This window comes from Syngnathus leptorhynchus, chromosome 17 (assembly GCF_054491065.1).
Source record: "Syngnathus leptorhynchus isolate UIUO chromosome 17, UIUO_Slep, whole genome shotgun sequence".
NCBI lineage: Eukaryota > Metazoa > Chordata > Actinopteri > Syngnathiformes > Syngnathidae > Syngnathus > Syngnathus leptorhynchus.
Window position 1 is genome coordinate 4,698,660 of NC_141211.1, and position 19,164 is coordinate 4,717,823.

At 41.4% G+C, this 19,164-nt stretch overlaps 2 protein-coding genes and 1 long non-coding RNA gene across 3 annotated transcripts; 2 read left to right on the forward strand and 1 right to left on the reverse strand.

Moving 5' to 3' along the window:
• The first annotated feature begins 3,144 nt into the window (after window positions 1-3,144).
• thap12a (THAP domain containing 12a) lies at window positions 3,145-6,252 on the forward strand. The gene is made up of 5 exons (XM_085935517.1): window positions 3,145-3,347; window positions 3,534-3,648; window positions 3,785-3,883; window positions 4,030-4,060; window positions 4,143-6,252. Exons 1-5 carry the CDS (start codon window positions 3,262-3,264, stop codon window positions 5,954-5,956), a joined length of 2,145 nt encoding a protein of 714 aa, XP_085791643.1. The 5' UTR covers window positions 3,145-3,261; the 3' UTR covers window positions 5,957-6,252.
• On the reverse strand, window positions 4,052-7,090 carry LOC147043293 (uncharacterized). Its single transcript, XR_015068627.1, has 3 exons — window positions 5,683-7,090; window positions 5,435-5,561; window positions 4,052-5,371 (listed from the first exon to the last, which is right to left on the reverse strand). It is a non-coding gene; the product is annotated as an uncharacterized LOC147043293 (long non-coding RNA).
• Window positions 6,510-17,207, forward strand: LOC147043294 (uncharacterized). The gene is made up of 11 exons (XM_085935516.1): window positions 6,510-6,931; window positions 7,708-7,828; window positions 8,051-8,149; window positions 8,238-8,271; window positions 8,452-10,250; window positions 10,340-10,370; window positions 10,559-12,327; window positions 12,564-12,609; window positions 12,729-14,533; window positions 14,785-14,821; window positions 15,048-17,207. Exons 1-11 carry the CDS (start codon window positions 6,837-6,839, stop codon window positions 16,592-16,594), a joined length of 7,383 nt encoding a protein of 2,460 aa, XP_085791642.1. The 5' UTR covers window positions 6,510-6,836; the 3' UTR covers window positions 16,595-17,207.
• Window positions 17,208-19,164: the final 1,957 nt, after the last annotated feature.

A 19,164-nucleotide genomic window follows, 5' to 3' on the forward strand; every position in this document is an offset into this window, starting at 1 on the left:
TACTAAGCCAACCCGTGGCCATACCTTTGGAAAAAATACCATAAATCAATGAGAAAAGAACTTCATAAAATCTTTTTGACTGACATCCTGGCGGAGGTGCTCAGGCACAGGGCACACTGTGAACATTCACATTTCAAGTCAATGAAATCTTTGACAAACTTTACCATCAGTTTTAAGATTCCACAGGAATTACTAGAGCTTTGCCGAGGAAAATTCTGTTGGAATCACAAAATAAAACAAGCACAGTTCAACTATACGTTTAAGATTTACTTACAATATTCCAAAGCAAAGAATTCTCAGGGAGACTCACGTCAAGGTCTGCTCCCATTTTGTCCATCCATAGTCCAACTTTGATGCAGCGTGTGATTTGTCTGACAATTCAAAAAAAAAAAGTTCTACAATTCGATTGCAAATCTTCTGTGACTGCAACTGACTCATTTGATGAAGGGATGCACAAATACATTGAACCTTAATCATGGAATGCTTACAAGCTCATCTTGAAGAGGGTCAAAGTTGTCCAGGCATTTCTGAGTAGAAATAGGATACGGATGGTCATGCTTTGAACCAGTAAGGGCATATGAATGGTCCTCCAGCTCACAATTCTCCATCAGTTTATCTGAACACATAAATATGGACCAATACGTATCATTAAAAGTGATCAATTGTGAGCTTTCGCTAACACTTATGCAGTGCCTACATTTTTCTATATCGGGTGGTTCTATCCTCAAAGAATTCGAATCGACTGTCGGCATGGCCCAACTCTCCTTTTCTACAGTGACCACTCCTTTGTCAGGCAGGTTGATGACCCTACATGGACTATTATGGAAGGACATCAAGCCGGGTGTCACTTTCTGCCTTTTTAGATCTTTGGACAGGAGAACGTCATCTTCTTCAATAAAGGAATTGCTGTTCCTCTTATGTGATGGAAAACGGTTATTCTTCAGCTGCTGTTGAGCTCTTTCTATGTTTCCAAGAACCTACCAAAGAAACAAATGAAGTCATATTAAACATAAGTAGATATATTTGCAGTAAATGGCCTTACAACCTTTTCATTGAGATCTGTAATAGATCTAATCCTCGCTTGCAGGGGTTCCTCTTGTTCCCCAACCTCAGTTTCGTCACCCATGGGACAAGTGTTCAAAACCTTAGGAAGGAGTTGACGACGATGAAAGAAAAGGGAAAATGGGCTTTTTCTCAAGCCGCTCTAATAAAAATAAAAAAGTACAAAAAGGTGAGTTATCAATAAGGTTCATATTGTGAATTTGAAATTTAAAAATTCTACCTGCTTGACAGTATTTATGCCATACACCACAGCTTGCAGGTGAACGTCCCAGTCATTATGATGCTCATTGGCAAACCGCTCGATAGCACATTTAGTATTTTGATGAGTAAGTTTGTCCTGCGCAATAACATTATAAATGACAAATTGATGTATGTATTTAATAAGGTACATTTCTCAAGTATTTCAATGACACATCTGTGAAGAATTGTATCCATATTCACCTCCTCACTGATTTGGCAATGGTAGGTGCTTGACACAGCCTGTTTTATGTTCAGGAGTGTGAAGATCTCTTGGTTGAGCTGTCAACAAAGATATGAAGAATGTTTGAGACATTTGTTTTCTATTCCATAACATTGCAGCTATTAAAAAGATATCGCATTAGTCATACCTCATCAACAATTTTTCCACCTTGATCAAATATTATTTTGTCGACCATGCCATACAAATAAAATTTGGACACGAGTGCTGCTGAAACCTCAACAGCAGACTTTGATCCTAGTGGTTCAGCAACAACAAAGTTACTGAACAAATCAGTTATCATCAGAATATATTGATTGTTTCTTCCCGTCTCCTTGAGTGGACCAATCAGGTCCATGACAACCACACTCCAGTTTTCGTCCACCTGTGAATAAATGTATTTCAATAGTTCCATGACCTCACAATTGATCAGATTACGTTATTTCTTAGACATCTGTGATCAACATTACCTTGATGGGTTGGTTTGTTCGTGTCACTGTTTTTATTTTTAGTGAGTTGTTCAACTGGCATGAGAGACAGCCTCTGACCTAAAAAAAAAAAAGTCAACTTTGTTTGTTCACATATTTGATGAAATACAGTACAGACTTTTTATTTTTATTAATCCATATGTCAAACTTTGGCTTACCCAGTCAGCAACATCCTGCTTAATGCTATGCCAGTAGTAGCGAGCCACCACACGGTCTATGGTGCGTCTGACACCACTGTGGCTCCCGTTGCCATTCTGGTTATGGCATTCGTGCAAAACTGCTCTCATTTCGTCACCATCCATTACAACCAGCCGCATGAAATTCTCTTTTGGCCCAGTGTAGAACAGTTTGCCATCTGTGCAGATTATTGTTGAAATATTTATTTCCCACAAAACAGTACTTTGAAAAATATGGACAGGGAGTTTATGAATGCTATACTGTATTTCAATACGTATGTATAGCAGCATGCTAATAATGCATTTTGTTTTCCTTTAACTTAGACCACGTTACCTTTCGAGATGAAATTATTTGCTGAGCGTCTAATACTCCATCTATCGACTTTTGTACAACCGGAATCATACGTGCCTGATTGCAAATACGACTTTAATTGCTGATAAAATTTGAAACCGTGCATGATTGTCGCGTGGTGTGCAGGAATGTAAGTTTTGGGGAATATAACAACAGTGTTTATCTTCTTCTTTGGAATTTTAGCAGGTAGGAAACAACCAAATTGTACATTTCCGCCCCCTACTGCTTGAAAATGTAGACCAGGTTAATAAACTGTCTAACACTTTTACTGTATGTATTTGGTTATAACAGTGATACTATCAGCTATGTTTTTTTTAAAGATACCAAACAATATCATTTTATTTAATTCGATAAAATTCAAAAACTCTGTTTTGTCTTAGTGACTTGCCGTAGTTGCTTATCCAACTGGCCCAACTAGTGAGTTTTTTCCACAATATAGTGTTATGTATTTAGTATTGTGTTTATACATAAAAAAAATCATGAATATATACCATACATTTGTTTTATATCATTTTAATGAGGAAACATTACTCATGAGTGGATTTGCTGTCCCACGTACAGGAAATATATAAATGCCAATTCGTTTTACTTTGAAATCCAGTACCGGAAGTCTACCCGTCCGTTCAAAAAAGAATGAGCGCTATAGTTAGCAGTAGTTGCTAAATCGAGAACTTCTTTCACATAATAATTCTTTCACGAACCATTATTGAGGCAAACTACACAACAATGCAGAATTACTGTGCCGCTCCCAACTGTACTAGTGTAAAATCGGACTCGTATTCACTCTTTAGATTTCCGCTTGACGCACAAAGGTAAGCCGAATCTTAAGCGAATACTGGTGGTATCTCTATTTAAAAAAGTGGCGGAAAGTCTTATGGTTCTATTTATAAATATCCACCAACCCTCTGAAATATTTTCATACTGGTCCCATTGACAGGTGTGTTTCAGTTAGTTTTCATTGTTTTTTATTGTCACATTGATATGACTTCATATTTCAGGTGTAAGACATGGGTGGAAAAATGTCAGCGAGAAGACCTAATGGACAAATCACCAGAACATCTCTTCAGATTCTATCGACTTTGTGCAAAGCATTTTGAAACGTCTGATGATAGTGTAAGTCATGTGATGAGATCATATAATATTCTATTAATTTCCCATTTTCAGGTACTGTATAATGTTGACACACAAAGCTTCATCCAATTGAGTAGGTTGCATATACCAAATTGATGTTTTTTTTTTTTTTTTATAGAATGAACTTATTACAGTGATAAAGGATGACACCATACCAACTATCTTTGAAGAGACCAACAAACTTCCAAATGCACAAGTGAAGCGCAGTAAAGAGCTGGTGTGTATAAAAACAAACATATTTAAATTTACATTATCAGGAACTAAACACTCATCTTCCCAGGAAAATGAGTTGTACCCTTTTTTTAATATGGCATAATAGAATTTTACTTTTTGCTTAAATTGTGTTTTTTTTCTATGTTCAAGGAAGAAGAAATGAAGCCCAGGGAAAGAAAAAGTAAGTAAAAATGTACACTTTTTTTTGTTTACTAACAAGTTTAACATGTGTTTTGGCTTTCAACCTTTTTCCACACTTGCAGAAATGAAAACCTCTGAAGATGAAGTGGACGATGAGGCGACAAACACACCTCCAAAGGAAGACACATACAAAGACTATCTCAGGTCTTTATTTGAAGCTCTTGTAATGTTAGGAGAGCAAAACATTCCTGTGACCAGGACCAATAGTATCAAACAGGACACTGTCGGGTTAAACAACTTTGAGGCGTTACTAGAGTATCGCACGAGTTGCGGGGATGAGGCCATGACGAAATATAACGTAAATAGAGAGGGCAGCTCATCACTTCAACTTCAACAACTGATCGAAGTGTGCGAGCGATGCATCCGAAGGAAGGTGATTGAGGAAGTGAAAGAAAATGGCTTCTTCTCACTCATTACTGATGAGCTGGTGAAGATTTTAGATGAGTGGTACCTCCCTGTTTTCCTGCGCTATGTGGATGATTTAAACTTCCAGCGGGAGAGGTTTGTGGGCTTCTTGTCTGTTGACGGGGATGCGAATATTTTAGGGGAGAAACTTCTGTCTGAAATTATCCACGAATGGGGGTTGAACATGGAGATGTGTAGAGGGCAAGCCCACTCGTGTTCGGGAACACACTTGGATAAAATCAAAGCGTTTGCCGGCAAAATAACCGAGAAGTATCCATTGGTCATGCTCACGATTCGACCCACTCAAGCCTTGAACATAGCACTTGCCAGTGGTATGGCTTTGTCAGGAGTTCAGCTTGTCGTATGTACCCTGAAAAAAATCCAGTCTTTCTTCAACCAATCCCCTTCACTATGTCTGGAACTGGAGCACGCCGTTTCGGTTATCTATCCAGACAAAGAGGAGAAGATCAAAGAACTGAAAGAGATTTGTGGCACCAGTTGGACCGGAAGACACGATGCATTTGAGTTGACACTGGAGCTTCTTGAGGCTTTGCTACTTTGTGTGGACGGCGTACATGACAATGAAGACTTACGCTGGAGCGACCAGATCACGTATAACGCCTTGGAGATCTCAAAAGCTCTGGCTGACTTTGAGTTCATTATGGCTTTGGTTGTGCTGAAAAACACCATGATACTTTTGAGGGCGTTCGGTAAGAACATTGAAGGGGAAGCAAACGATGTCTATTTTGCCGCTGGCAGCGTAAAAGCCGTGTTGCACTCTCTGAAGGAAGTGGCCGACAATATTGACGTGTATCACGAGTTCTGGACCGAAGAGGCGGTTAACCTCGCTGCCGCGATGGAGATCCCGGTGGAGCTTCCTCGGTCGCTGTTGAGGAAGAATCAGTCAGACCTGGCAACCCTTCAGCCAGAGAATTACTACAAGGAGCACCTTTCTCTTCCTGTAGTGAACCATACGCTCAAAGAAGTCAGCGAACTCTTCAGCGATGACCACCTAAAAGCACTAAGATGTTTGTCACTGGTCCCTTTTGTCGTAGAACTAAACAAATCTGGCCAGCCTGAAGAAGAAAACATGTTAGTGTTTAAAAACGACATCCCCAACCCAGGTTCACTCGCCGCTGAGCTACATTGTTGGTCAGTCAAATGGAATAAAAAAGGGAAAGGAGAAGTGTTGCTCACCAGTCTGCAAGAAACGCTCCAGCAGGCTGACGTGAAGTTCTTCCCAAACATGCTCGCAGTGCTGAGACTACTGGGCGTCCTGCCGACTTTAGCTCTGGATACCACTTGTGATGTGGCGTACAAGCGCTTCAAAATGTACATGCAAAACACCCCTGACACAGCAAAATCAAAGAGTCTGGCTCTTCTGAACATAAACAATGACGTGGGATATGATTTGGATTCAATGGTTGAACTCTACGTAAAGACGTATCCTGTCAGCGATGATGCTTCATAAGTTTTGGTGAACTAGTTTTTAGAGAATGGTGCTTAATAAGATCAATTTCACATGTTTTAGTCCATGCACGGTGGCGCACTAGTTAGCACGTCCGCCTCACAGTGTAATGATGAGGGGTTTTTTTTTCTTCTCTGTTTTAAAAGGAAATGTAAATAACAAAACTCAAAGGTTAGGGAGACCGTTTTTACAGAGGCATCTTTTAAATGTCGGAAACAATTACAATTGTTCTAAATACGTGTAAGATTTGTTGTTTTTTATGTTGTGTGGCAACTCTACATTGTGATTGAATAATGAAATAAAAAAATTTAATAGTTTAGATTACTATTTTTTTACTATTCAACGAATTAGCTGTACAGTTAATAGTGTACTATTTTAATAGAGTGCAATCTGCTATTATCAGCATTTAAATTTCTATCTCCAATTAAATGAACTAAAGTAGTTAATAGAGCGTATATTAATAGTTTGTTTTAATGCAACCTTAATGAATTTACCAAATTAAAAAAGGAGGCGAGCGACCTGTTAATAAAATGGGGGACACGCCAGTGTTTTGGCGTCGCAACTCAAATGGAAAAATCCAGCCAATGAAGCCTATTGTGCCCTCTGCTGGACAACATGTTACACTGCAGTCTCGAGTTCCTGGTTCATATCACGTTCTCGGCGACTCTTGGAACACCACGCAGCATCAACTTTTTAAGAATGGAAGTAGTAGAGTCTTAGCTTGTTTAAATACTTTTAAGCTGAATAGTGTGCAAATATACGGTTACTGGTAGACGTTTCGCCGCGGCATGAGTCCGTAGACTCTTGTCCCGATTTCGCTCTCAGTGGACTATCCAGCTAAGCTAGCTAACTAGCTAGTTAGCAAGCTACATTGCTTTCCAAAATGACAAACTGCTGTGCTGCAGCCAACTGTGACTACCAGCAAGAGGGGCCCGATAGCGGCATTCCACTTTTCAGCTTTCCTTCGGATCCGGAGCGGTAAGTTGTTTCCATTGTGGAGTGGGACGTTCGCGAGGTAGCGAGCATGCACTCGAAATATGTTAGCCATCTTGCCTTTAGCATTTTCATTAGCTCAACATCATGTTGGCTAACAGTGACACAACTCAGTTGAAAATGGCGCAGACTCACCACACTCTTGAAAGAAGTCACGGCAAAAAATAAAGTAAACGCATTGGTTCTGAATGAGGAAACTGCTGCGGTGGTCGTGGTTTTATTATGCATTGTTTGAAGTTATGATCAAATGAAAAGAGAGCATAGTTGGAAACTTTTTGTCCTGCAAATTGCAAACTGACAATTTGTAAAAGACGCCTACCGGCTCAGCGCGGTAAGTCATTGGGACCATTGGGAAGTTGAACTAATAAGAAAAAAATCGTCAGTTTTCTTTTTGCTTCGGAAAAGCATTCTCGATTTTTCAAATAATCAATATTTAAGAATTTCAGTCGATATTTACAAGTTGCAATTCTGTTCTTTCTCTTTAAAAAAATACTTATTAGTGAATGACTCAGCGGGTATTAAATTGGTTATCTCGTCAAAGTACAGATTTAAAAATGCCCAATAATATATGATCAAACTGGAATTCACTCTCGCTTAACTTGTGCAGCAGTGCGTATTTGCACACCCCTGTTTGCGTATCACTGCAAGGTTTGGTATCTGAGTAAAAGGAATCAAGCCGTTGCATCTATGGAGAACGCGTTTAAAATATAACGTGTAAACGGAAGGATTTCTGATTGTGTTTTCCCCCTTGTCTTTTTTAGCTGCCAAAAATGGTTGACTAATTGTTGTCGCCAAGATTTGGCATCACAACCTCCAGAGGAGCTGCATAATCTCTACAAAGTTTGTGCAAAACATTTCGAGCCCTCTTTGATATCTGATCAGGTAGGCATAAAAAAAAACGTTTTATTCATCTTTCACCCAGTCATCTCACATATTATGCTTGTTTTACATATACAATTATTAAACATTAATTGATTGTTTTATTTGAGATGCTGAGTTGAGTTAGAATTTGTTAGAAAAATGTTTTTATTTAACATTTGGTAATAAAGATTTTTTTTTTGTTTAGTCAAAGCAAAACTCCAAGTTATATCTCTTCATTTCCAGAAAAGTCTCTTGAGCGACGATGCTGTTCCAACAATATTTGACTTTGCTGCACCCACCAATGACGAATCAATGTGTAACAGAAAACGTGCAGGAGGCCCTGTAAGTGTGTCACTGTCTGGAAAGATGTCTCTTAAAATTGTTAATAAAATATTTGAACAATAAATAAACTTAATTATGATTCATACAGGTGGAAGAGGAACCCACTGTGAAGAAAACAAAAGGTAAAATTCAATGCATGTAAAACTAAATAAATCATAAATCGGGCCCAACCAGTATCTGTTATTTAGGTCGATGCCAATTCCGATACAGTATTTGGCTGAATCAAAATGAATAATTTTCTGTATTTGTCAGCAATGTTAAAAATAAATAAAAAAACTCAGTTATGTGCTCTTTTCCATTAGAAAACATAGCAACAACAAAAGTGACCGAGGAGACAAAAGAAATTTCTGGTGATGAAATTGCAACACCTGACCTGAAAGACAACCAAGCTCAAGAGATTGTCAGCGGCTTCAAAGCCAAAGAGACTCTTAAGGCCTATTTCAAGGAAATTCTGGCACTGACTGGATTCAGCATCAACGGTGGCAACATCAACACAGATGAGTCGAGCGGTGGAGCATGGGATCAGCTTGCTCTTAAGAAAATCTGTGTGGAGAAAATTGATAAGAAAGAAATCCTACAGTTTAGTGAGAGCCTAATGCGAGAGGAGATCCAGAACACCTTGAGACACGCCCGATTCTTTTCCATTCTGCTTCAAAATGTTACCAGTATTGAGGGAAAGGAGCAAATCCCGATTTTCATTCGTTCTGTCACAGAGGCCGGGTTCCCACAAAAACACCTGGTTGGTTTCCTGCCTTGTGATTTGGACGCATACAGTCTTTTTCACCATCTGATATCAGAGTTGAGAATGAAATGGGGCTTACGGATGGAGCATTGCAGAGGACTCTCGTACCTAGTAAGCGGACGCATGTGTCAACCCTTGCGAGATCTGACGTGCAAGATTTTAGTGGAATTTCCGCAAGTTGTTTTATCACCAAGTGACCCATATGCGTTTAACATATGGATTATTCGCTGCATGCCAGTGCCAACTATTCAAACTATCGTAGACACCGTCGAAGAAGTGGCCTCATTACTCAGGAGCACACCCGAGCTATACAAAAGATTGGAAGGAAAAATCCAGATGACCTATGGCCATATAAAAGGAGAAGTGGATCGAATCAAGGCAATCATCAGTGCAAACTGGGAGTGCGGCACCGATGCCTTCCAAACCATGTTGGAGATCTTGGAGCCTTTTCTGAACTGCATCAATGAGATGATTTCCAAGGTGGATGAAGATACGGCCGAACAGATGGCCAAACTCAAGCCAGTTCTGAAGAATTTCAATTTCATCATGACGTTAGTTGTTCTCAAGAACACCCTCTGCTGTGTCAGCATCCTCAACTCCAGTCTCAAGGGGATCATTAGCATGAGCAGTACTTTGCAGTACACCATTTCAAATGCCTTAAAGCTGGTCAACAAATACCAACAGGACATTGCCATATTCAACAGAAAATGGTTTTCAGATGCAGTCAGTCGAGCCAAGAAGCTCGGTGTCGAAGTCATCAAACCGGAGATTGAGCACGGAGATTCCAATGACGCCCCGCTCGAAGACTTTTACAGAGAAACGTTGGCACGACCCATCTTGCAGTATCTTGTCGCAGAGGTCAAGCGAATTTTCAGTACCGAGATGGTGAGAATTCTGCGATGGCTCTCTTTAGTGCCGTCCTACATGGCCGACCACAATTTCAGCATTCGCCGTGATAAGGTAGCGGACGCCAATTTGAACAACCTGGCAAGGCCCGACACGTTCTACGAAGAGCTCGGTTGTTGGGAAGTGAAATGGAGGCATGCAAGCAAGCGCAGGATTCTACCAACCACAGTGTTTGCCACACTCAAAATACCAGACATCGGGTTCTACCCAAATGTGCAGAGCTTGTTGAGGGTGTTGGGCACCGTGCCTTGTGTAAACGCCGAGGCAGATGTTTACGGCCAATACCACATGGTACTGGAACGATGCCACGCCTTCCTGAAAGACACGCCAGAGGATCAAAGACAGTGTAGCTCAGCGTACGTCTACGTCAACCAAGACGTGCATTTCAATGTTGAGCAAATGGTGGATACGTATGTCCAGAAACATCCAGACATCCTGAAGATGTTACAGACTGTGAGTAGATCTTTTGTATTTTTTATTAATTGCACTTGTGACCGGTGGTAAAACGTTTTGAATGTGACTATTTTTCTGTGTTTTTACAGGATGAAGAAATTCAAGATAAGCCTTCTAAAGGTAAGATAATTTAGGCTTTTGTTGCGGCTCAGTAATTATAGCAAAGGTAATGTTTCCCATTGAATGGAAACACTTTATTTGTTCCAGCCACAGAATCAAATATTTAGTTGCTTTACAATTTCTACATTTATATTTACTATGTCCCATTGTGTTCACTTGGAATAAGTTCACCTCATCTTGTTTTACAGTGGCAAACCAAGGAAACCACGCTGATAAAGACATAGAAGCAGAATTGCAACTAATCAATATGGAGATGGATGCTGAGAGTCTTGTTGAAATGAAGTGCGCTGAGACGGATAGAGAAGCTTTGAGGTCAGCTCTACAAGCGACAGTGACCGCAGCATACAACAGCCAAAGCTGGCAACAAAATGAGGTTTGTCCAGCTCAGGATGGAGAAGTTGAGTACGTCACCAAGTCTGAAATGAAAGAAGTACTCGCTGTGTGCGAAGATGCGGTCAGAGAAGGGATTCTCACGGAAGCCGGGAGTTCATTCTTTTCATTGTTCATCGATCGTGTCGTTAAGATCGGGGCAACGGACTATCTTCCACTCTTTCTTAGGTTTGTGGACAGTTTTGATGTCATGAGACTAGAGTTAATGGGATTTCTGGAAGCAGATCTGGATTGTGACGCGATGGTGCGTCGCCTCCTGGAAATAGTAACGGAAGAGTGGCGTCTGGATTTGAATAACTGCAGAGGTCAGGCGTACCTCGGATCTGGTGACGTTTCCTACAAGCTGAAGGCTTTTGCTTGCAAAGTACAGGAGAAATATCCTCTTGCCATTAGCACACATTGCTCTTGCTACTCATTCAACACATGGTGGTCAAAGTCCATCCCAGTATCTGCTGTGAAAAGAGCCCTCGATACATTTGAAGAGGCGGTGATGTTTTTCGGCAGCAGGACTGCTCTAGAAAAACAACTCGATCACGTCATTGCCTACGGTCTTCGGGAGAACTACGAAAGGGTCCAGGAGTTGCAGGGGAAGTACTGTTCCCTTTGGCAAGAAATGCACGATTCGTACGAGGTGTTTGTGCAAATGCTAGAGCCGCTTGTTGAGTGTCTGGAAAAAGTCAAAAGCAACCCACAAAGGTGGAAAAATGACATCTCGGAGCAAGCTGGTATACTCGTAAACAAACTCAAGCAATTTGATTTCATTATTGCTATGGTTATCTTAAAGAACACCTCTTCTTTTACCAGAGAGCTGAGCGCAGGTCTTCAGAGAGATCATTTCAATGCAGCGTTCCAGCTCTGTCAAATCACTGGCATTGTGGCTACTTTGACCAGAGTAAAAACAAATTTGAAAGTATTTCACCAGAATTGGTTTGATGAAGCCTGTGCAATTGCACAAAGTCTGAGAGTGCCCATCGAAATCCCTGAAAACTCAATGCCAAGGGACAGCCTAATAAAGCCAGTCGGTTTTTATAAAGACAGCTTAAGCGTGCCCCTAGTCGATAACCTCATCAGTGCGGTCAAAGATCATTTTTCAGAGGATCACAAAGAAGCTCTTAATTTCCTCTCCCTGGTCCCTTGCTTGGTTACAGTGAGTTACATGTTTGAGAGCTTAAAATCCAAGCCACCTCTGTACAGCAGTGATCTTCCCGACGCTGACAACTTCTTCACTGAACTCTGCTGTTGGAGAGTCACCTGGAAGACCAAAGTTGCCTCAGTGACCATTCCAAATTCAATCTTCCAAACACTGCGTCTGCCGCTCATGCAGTTCTTTGGCAACATCAATGCGCTCCTTAGGATTATGTCTGTGCTGCCCAGCACAGCCCTCGAAGACTGTGGCGTTGTAATGCGTCACAAGAAGTTCCAAGACTACCTAAGGAATACCAATCCCAAAGACCGGTCCCTGTGCTTGGCTGTGCTACAGGTTGGCACAGATTTCAACAGAGACCTTGACCGCATGGTGAGCCAGTGTTTGAAGGTTACTCCACAAGCCCTGGAGGGTATCTGTTTGGTGAGTGCTTCCGTCAAATTGAGCAAATTGAGCTTTGTCCCGTGTCGTATTCCTCAAGCAGGTTCTCCAGTTTGTTCAATTCAATACAGAAATAAACAGACATTATAAACATCGGACACGACAAAAACGACAACAAGAGAATAGATCTGATTAGTTTTAATAAATAGATGTCTTCTTCGCCATTTGAATCGTTGATGACTTCGAAATACATGTGATGAATACATCTGTTTCCACAGGATAAGGAAGCCAAAAGTTTAGTCAGAAACACTGACAATATGGAAGGTATAGTATATATATATATATATATTTTTTTTTTGACTGAAGACAAATACATTAGCCACGAATTTGGTATCCCTAACATAATGTACATGTATTCTTAACTATTTCTATTTAATATGCAGTGGCCACGTCCATCAAGATGGAAATTGATGAGCCTGAAATTCAGCAGTGTCCCGACGTGAGGGAGGAACAACAACACGTGAAGCCAGTAGATGAGAATGGACAAATTGGAGACAACCGTCAAAGTCTGGTGACCATATTCAGACAGGCTGCAATCCTCGGGAAAAAAAACACCAGTTTCACAGAGCTCTCTGAAGTGGAAAAAGAGCATTTCATCCAGGACCTCAACATGTGCCACTGGTTCTGGAAGGAGAATAAATGGGCACTGTCCATGAGTGAAGCTGAAATTGTGACATTACTCATAGAGGGAATCCGGGAAGTCATACTGAAGGAGATACAGGAATCTCCGTTCTTCTCACTTATCACAGACAAACCTGTAAAGATTGCCGAGGAGATTCACCTACCTGTTTTTGTTAGGTATGTCCGAGAATCTGCTCCAAAAGTCGAGCTGATGGGTTACTTGCCATATGACATCGACTGCGATGTTGATACACAAGCAAGAAAGCTTGCAAAGATTCTAACCGAGTCCTGGGGTTTGCCAATGGCTCACTGTCGAGGTCAAGCGTTTATGCATCTGGGCTCAGGTTACCAAAGCCTGAAGAAAATGTCTTTGGACATCCTCGAGAGCTACCCGCTTTGTGTCGTAACACCAAGCGAGTCCTGTGGCTTGGCCCATTGGCTGGTAGGCAGCGTGCCTTGCTCCTCTGTAGCCAAATTGCTGGATATCACCGAAGATTTGCTCCCGTTCTTCGACGAATCTCCTCATCTCGAAGAGCAGTTAGCGCAAGCCGTCGACGGACTCTTAAACATGCCAAGGGAAGCTTTGGAAGAGATTCCAGAGACATTCTGTTCAAGATGGAAGAAGAGAGAGGACTTCTTTGACATACTTGCAGACACATTGGAGGGCGTTCTCAGTTGCCTCGACGCTGTCTGTTCCAACGCCAGAGGTGCCGTGGCAATGCACGCTCAAGTTCTCTCCGCCGCTCTGAAGAATGTGGATTTCATCGTCACCCTCGTCATCGTGAAGAACGCTTGCGCTCCTCTCCGTAACTGTAGCACCATCTTCCGCTGTGGCAACCCTGCTGATATTCTTTGTGAAGTGGAAAAGATCCCTCTCGTCGTAGAGAGTCTCAACAAAATGTTGGAAAATGTCAGCACGCTACACGCGACTTGGTTTGAACAGGCCTATCGGTTAGCCAACAAGGTAGCGCCTCATCAGATCTGTTTCTCTGAGGAAGCCAGCAGCTCCGATTCCCCCGAGGTATACTACAGGGAAAGTCTGAGTATCCCCCTCCTCAAGAGTCTCATTGATGAAATGAAGTACACCTTCTCAGACAACCACTTGAAGGCTCTATCCATCTTGTCTCTATTGCCATCCTGCAATCCGCAGCCCATTCTTCCAGAATCCACAGACAAACCTTTTAACTTCTACCTGTCAGATCTTCCAGAGCCCGATACGCTTGAGCAGGACGTCAATGCATGGGCCGCAGTCTGGAGAGACAAAGACCAAGATGTTGCTCCCCCAACATCTATCGCTGAAACATTGGTTCATCCCGAGTGTAAGAACCACCCAACCATTATTTTACTGCTTCGGCTAGTAGCTGTGCTTCCCAGCGTCAGCATCGAATGTGACCTAATGAAGTCCACGTTGAATTCGATGAGGGATATTTTGAGGAACACTGTATGTAAAGGTAACAGGACGGCTCGTGTGATGCTGCTCTCTCACAACGCAACGCTGCAGAGGTTGCCAGAAGTCATTGCCAAGTGTATTGAGGTGGATCCAGAGAGCAGTCCGTGTCTTTCACAGGCAAGTTAGTCCATGTGCTGAAGTCATCTGTCAGACCACCTGTTCCTTTTTGGAATTTGAAACTTACCTTCTGACCCAAACTTAAGAGTTTAAACATGCTAGTCAGTTACTTAGTTATGTGGGCATAAACCTTACGGTGGGCGGTGGTCTAATATATTTGTTCAGCACTGATGTGTCCTGTTTTAGACTAGTCAAAGCACTTTTAAATCGGCACCATCAGCATTGTGTGACCAAAATTGTGCTTTTTCTAGGTGATGGAAACTATACGAGGCCTAAATCTAGACAAAGGTAAGTGCATTGATGCGGTCTCATCAATTTGAATTATTTCTGTACCTTCAATTTTGTGTCAAGCAAGATGTATATTTAATTCGATTCAGTTTTATTCACATTGGACCAACAGAAGTTAGCTCAAGTTTCTTTGCTTTTACAGCAGGTCTTGAATAGTAATAGATTGTGGGCGTTGGTGTTCCGTGTAGTATATCATTAAAAAAATGTTTGGTTTTTTTTTTACCAGGAGATGACACGGAAGACTTGTTAAATCAGGCGTCGCCAATCGTACCCAATGCTACCAGTGAAGCATCTGAGAAGCCTGCAGATGGAGAAGAGAAATCAACCGAAACCGAAGTACTCCCGAAACCGGTTCAAGGACCGAGACAGCCGGTGTCTTTTTACGAGCCGCTGGTGCGTGAAGAAATTATCAAAGAGCTCTGGGATTCTCAGTTCTTCACAATCATCACCGAACAGACTGTTGATATCGACGGTGAGGTTTACGTCCCACTGTGCATCAGGTACTTGAACAAACAGGACATCCAAAGTGAAGAAACACTGGCTTTCATTCCGTTCATTGAAGACTCTACAGTTCTCTTGGAAGCGATTGAGACCACACTCTCTGAGAAATGGGGTCTAAACATGGCATATTGTAGAGGACAGTCCTTGCTGAGCGTGGGCAAGGTTGGAACTCAGATGAGAGCGGTGAGTTTAGCAATAGCCAACAAATACCCTCAGGCAGTAAGGACGCTCAGCTACGGTTTGTCGCTCAACGTGTGGCTAGCCAAGTCCTCTGCAAACGAAGAAGTAGTAGATAGAACGGTACTGATTGATAAAATTCTACATTGGCTTACGCAGGACGCGGAACGACAGAACAAATTAGAAGAAATGATTCTTCACGTATTTCAGAACAACGAAGGAAAGGGCAATGAGCTGAGGGACATGCTGATGAAGAATTGGGAGAAGAGTCACGACATGCACGAGGTGATGGCGGAGATTATCGAAGCTGTCTTGCTTTGCCTAAGCGAGCTCAAACATCAGGGAAGTGTATCGGACCAGCAGCAAGCGTCGGAGTTCTTTGATTCGATCCGAAACTTTGATTTCATCCTTTCACTGGTAGTGCTGAGACATGTCTTGCACCAAAGTAAAAAACTAAGTCAGTCTCTTCAGGGCAAGCCCTTAGACATGTTACTTTCTGTGAATAGTTTGCCAGATCTCAAGGCTTCACTCAGGAATTTCATGAGCGATATTGACACGCATCACAAGGCGTGGTTTGAGGAAGCCGTCTCGCTCGCATCCAAACTACACATCCCGTTGTTACATTCGGTTCTCCTCGAACCTCTGAGTGAGTTTTACAAAAATGCACTAAGCATGAAATTTGTGGAGCACGCGATATCAGAAATTGACAACCTCTTCACTGAAAAGGTGATGGATACCTTTAGGTGTCTGGAGATTGTGCCTTACGCAATGTCCAAAGTCGAAACCAGCACTCTTAGCGGTCTGGTGCTGCGCATGTACAAGGAAGACTTGCCAGATGAGGCCTCGCTTCAAGATGAGATGAAGTTGTGGAAGGAGAAGTGGTTGGACCCCTTGGCCGGCTATCTTCCCACTACTGTACTTGACACGCTCAAGACGTCACAGATCAGAAGTTTTAGTAATATTGAGACTCTTCTGCGACTCCAGGTGATTTTGCCATTTTCAAGAAGGGAGAGTAACTTCAAGCAGGGAAAGAGAAGCTTACAGGAGTTTATGCAGCAGGAAAAGCGATCCCTCACTGAGCTCCATCCTCTGTAAAAAACAAAAACAAACTGCAGGTCTTCCATCATAGCAAGATGATGCTGCCACCATCCTCAAGAACTATTTGACTCTTGAGGTCCGAAATCAAAAGTTCTGTGTATATTATTGATTTCATGGATTTTCCTTTTGTTGATAGTCTGCTAACCAATTTTTTGATATATTTGATGATTTCCTGTAGTTTGTACAGTTGTACTTGTCCAATGGGACCAACACAGCGAGGAGGAGGGGGGGGGGGGGGGGCGTTAAAAAAGCAATGATCCTTTGACTATTAGCGATGCTTTGTGTGCCTTGATGCAAATCAAATATTTACTAATATGTTTCACAAGTTGTCCCATTGGCATCTGAAACAACTACAGTAGTTGTTTTCCTCATTACCAGAAATGACCCGGCTGTCATCGGTATCACTTTTTACAAGTTCTTTTACTTTAAACGTCACACTTTTTCCTCTCACTTGTGCACGCAATGAAATGGATATGTCATTTTGTTGGTTTCCCCATGTTTTACGTCATCTTGCAAAACTGTATTTGCTGTAAACCTAGCTTTTAAAGAATGTCTCCTTGATAGGAAAAGCATATATATTTGTCAAAAAAGTAATAAAAGTGTCCAAAAAGTTTTGGGGGTTTTATTTTGGATCTTGTTGACTATACAGTGCTTAAGACACAAGGTGGCACTGTGAGACTGTAGTTGCATTATTTCTTTCTCTTCATGAAAAGTCAGAGCAAGTTTTAGAAAATACTTGAGAGATATTCATGCCCTAGATTTACTTATTCATAAACACCCAAATATGCTTCACTTTTTTTCTCCATGGCCCTTGTCCTCCTAAAAATAAAAGTCTCTTGGAGTGCATTATTTAAAAAAAAAAAAAAAAAAATTGAAATGGAGAACGCACCTTGTACAATATTGCACCGGGTTTCTGTTCAAAGTTAAGATTCTGCACTGATGCAAAACCTGTACTACTCTGTAATCATGTCCATGTACATTCAGGATTTAACTGTACTCTTGGGAGTGGGGTGAGTAAGGACATAGATGGCTTAAGTGGATTTTATTTCAAGATCTCCTTTCAGAAGGAAAATGAAAGGATGCCTACGGGCCAATATTCTCAGTATCACAAGCCAAGCTTTTGGCTTGAATTATTCAGTGGCATTGTATTCAACTTATTTTGTAATTCAACCAAATTATTTCAATTATTCCACAAGATGCTGAACATAAGGTGTTCAAGGACTGACCCCTGAGTGACCCCACATGTTCTGGCAATTTGGTCAGATTGAAAACTTCCACTGGTCACAAAGTAACTTCTTTCCTCCAAGTAGGACCTGGGTTGATTAAATGTATTCAAATGTCACATTTGTTTCTATTTTTAGAGAATATTTTCCAAATGACCCTCAGAGTCTTCCCCGGTCTTGCCTGTTCTGTCGGCTCATGGCACTACCAACCACATGACTTGTTGAAAAGTGGCACCCATCTGTCACTTGAAAAGGCTTTGTCCTCAAAGCACAATAAAGACAAGGGCTGATAACCAAATGGTGTGCAAAAGATGTGAGACTAGCACACCTTGTCCTACAAGAGCACAGACTGGAGAGAGACCTCGACTGCTTCATGACAATAATCGGAAGGGCCTTGTGATGATTAGTGTTGCTTATTGATTATGACTACTATTCCACCACTTGAATTTCTATTTCACCCGTGCACATTCCAAAAGCGTGCATGTTAGGTTCATTGAGGATTGGCCTCAAGTCAGCTGTGATACGCAGCAACTCACCCGTGACCCTTAAAAGGATAAGCAGGAATAAAAACAAAGAGTGATAGACAAAACGTTTTACCTCATAATGGGCAGGGTTTTGTTTTTTTTTAAAGGATAATTCATAGTACTCAAATTGAATATATATCAGCATATTTCTTCCTGTGTGCTACAATTTGTGTGATAAACAATAGTGTTGTTTTCAATCCAAACCACCGATTTCTTTTCTGCAAATAAAAAAATGACACAAATATGCTGATACAGTCAAACACGGCAGAAACATTACATTTTAGTTGGGAAATACGACACTACCAGATAAAAACAAATCCAAATATTCATTTCAATATAACACATTTACTATGCAAACCTGTTCTTCTTATCTATGGCAGACAATTGACGACCTCTGCTCCGATTAATCTCTAAAATCACGTGTGGTTTCACAATCATAAACCCCAACTCCCCTCAAAGGTGTCATCCTCTGTGTTATTCAAAAGGTGAGAGGTGTGAGAAGAAAAAAAAAAATCAAAGGCTTTGGGTGTTGACCTCAGTTCAGGAATGAAGAGACTGAGTGTAAAAAGTCTTTCTGAAAGCGGGCCCGGTCCCGTTGGAAGCTCCGCAACACCCACACATGTAATAATCTGTGCCCATTCACAGTTGACTGCAATGTAAAACACATCTGAGTGCAACCACAATCTGAAACATACACTCACTGGCCACAATATTAGGTACACAATATCTTCACCCAAAAATGATACTGCTAAGTTTTGAGTTGTATCCTATTACTTTTTTAGTATTCAAGGAGGAATATTAGAAAAAAAAGAGTTTGTAT

Excerpts from the sequence above, each read along its gene's own strand:
- thap12a (XM_085935517.1), top strand. The coding sequence starts at position 3,262 with ATGCAGAATTACTGTGCCGCTCCCAACTGTACTAGTGTAAAATCGGAC. Across the intron at positions 3,649-3,784 it reads TTGAAACGTCTGATGATAGT|AATGAACTTATTACAGTGAT; the intron begins GTAAGTCATGTG and ends TTTTTTTTATAG. Across the intron at positions 3,884-4,029 it reads TGAAGCGCAGTAAAGAGCTG|GAAGAAGAAATGAAGCCCAG; the intron begins GTGTGTATAAAA and ends TCTATGTTCAAG.
- LOC147043294 (XM_085935516.1), top strand. The coding sequence starts at position 6,837 with ATGACAAACTGCTGTGCTGCAGCCAACTGTGACTACCAGCAAGAGGGG. Across the intron at positions 8,150-8,237 it reads GAAAACGTGCAGGAGGCCCT|GTGGAAGAGGAACCCACTGT; the intron begins GTAAGTGTGTCA and ends TGATTCATACAG. Across the intron at positions 10,371-10,558 it reads TCAAGATAAGCCTTCTAAAG|TGGCAAACCAAGGAAACCAC; the intron begins GTAAGATAATTT and ends CTTGTTTTACAG.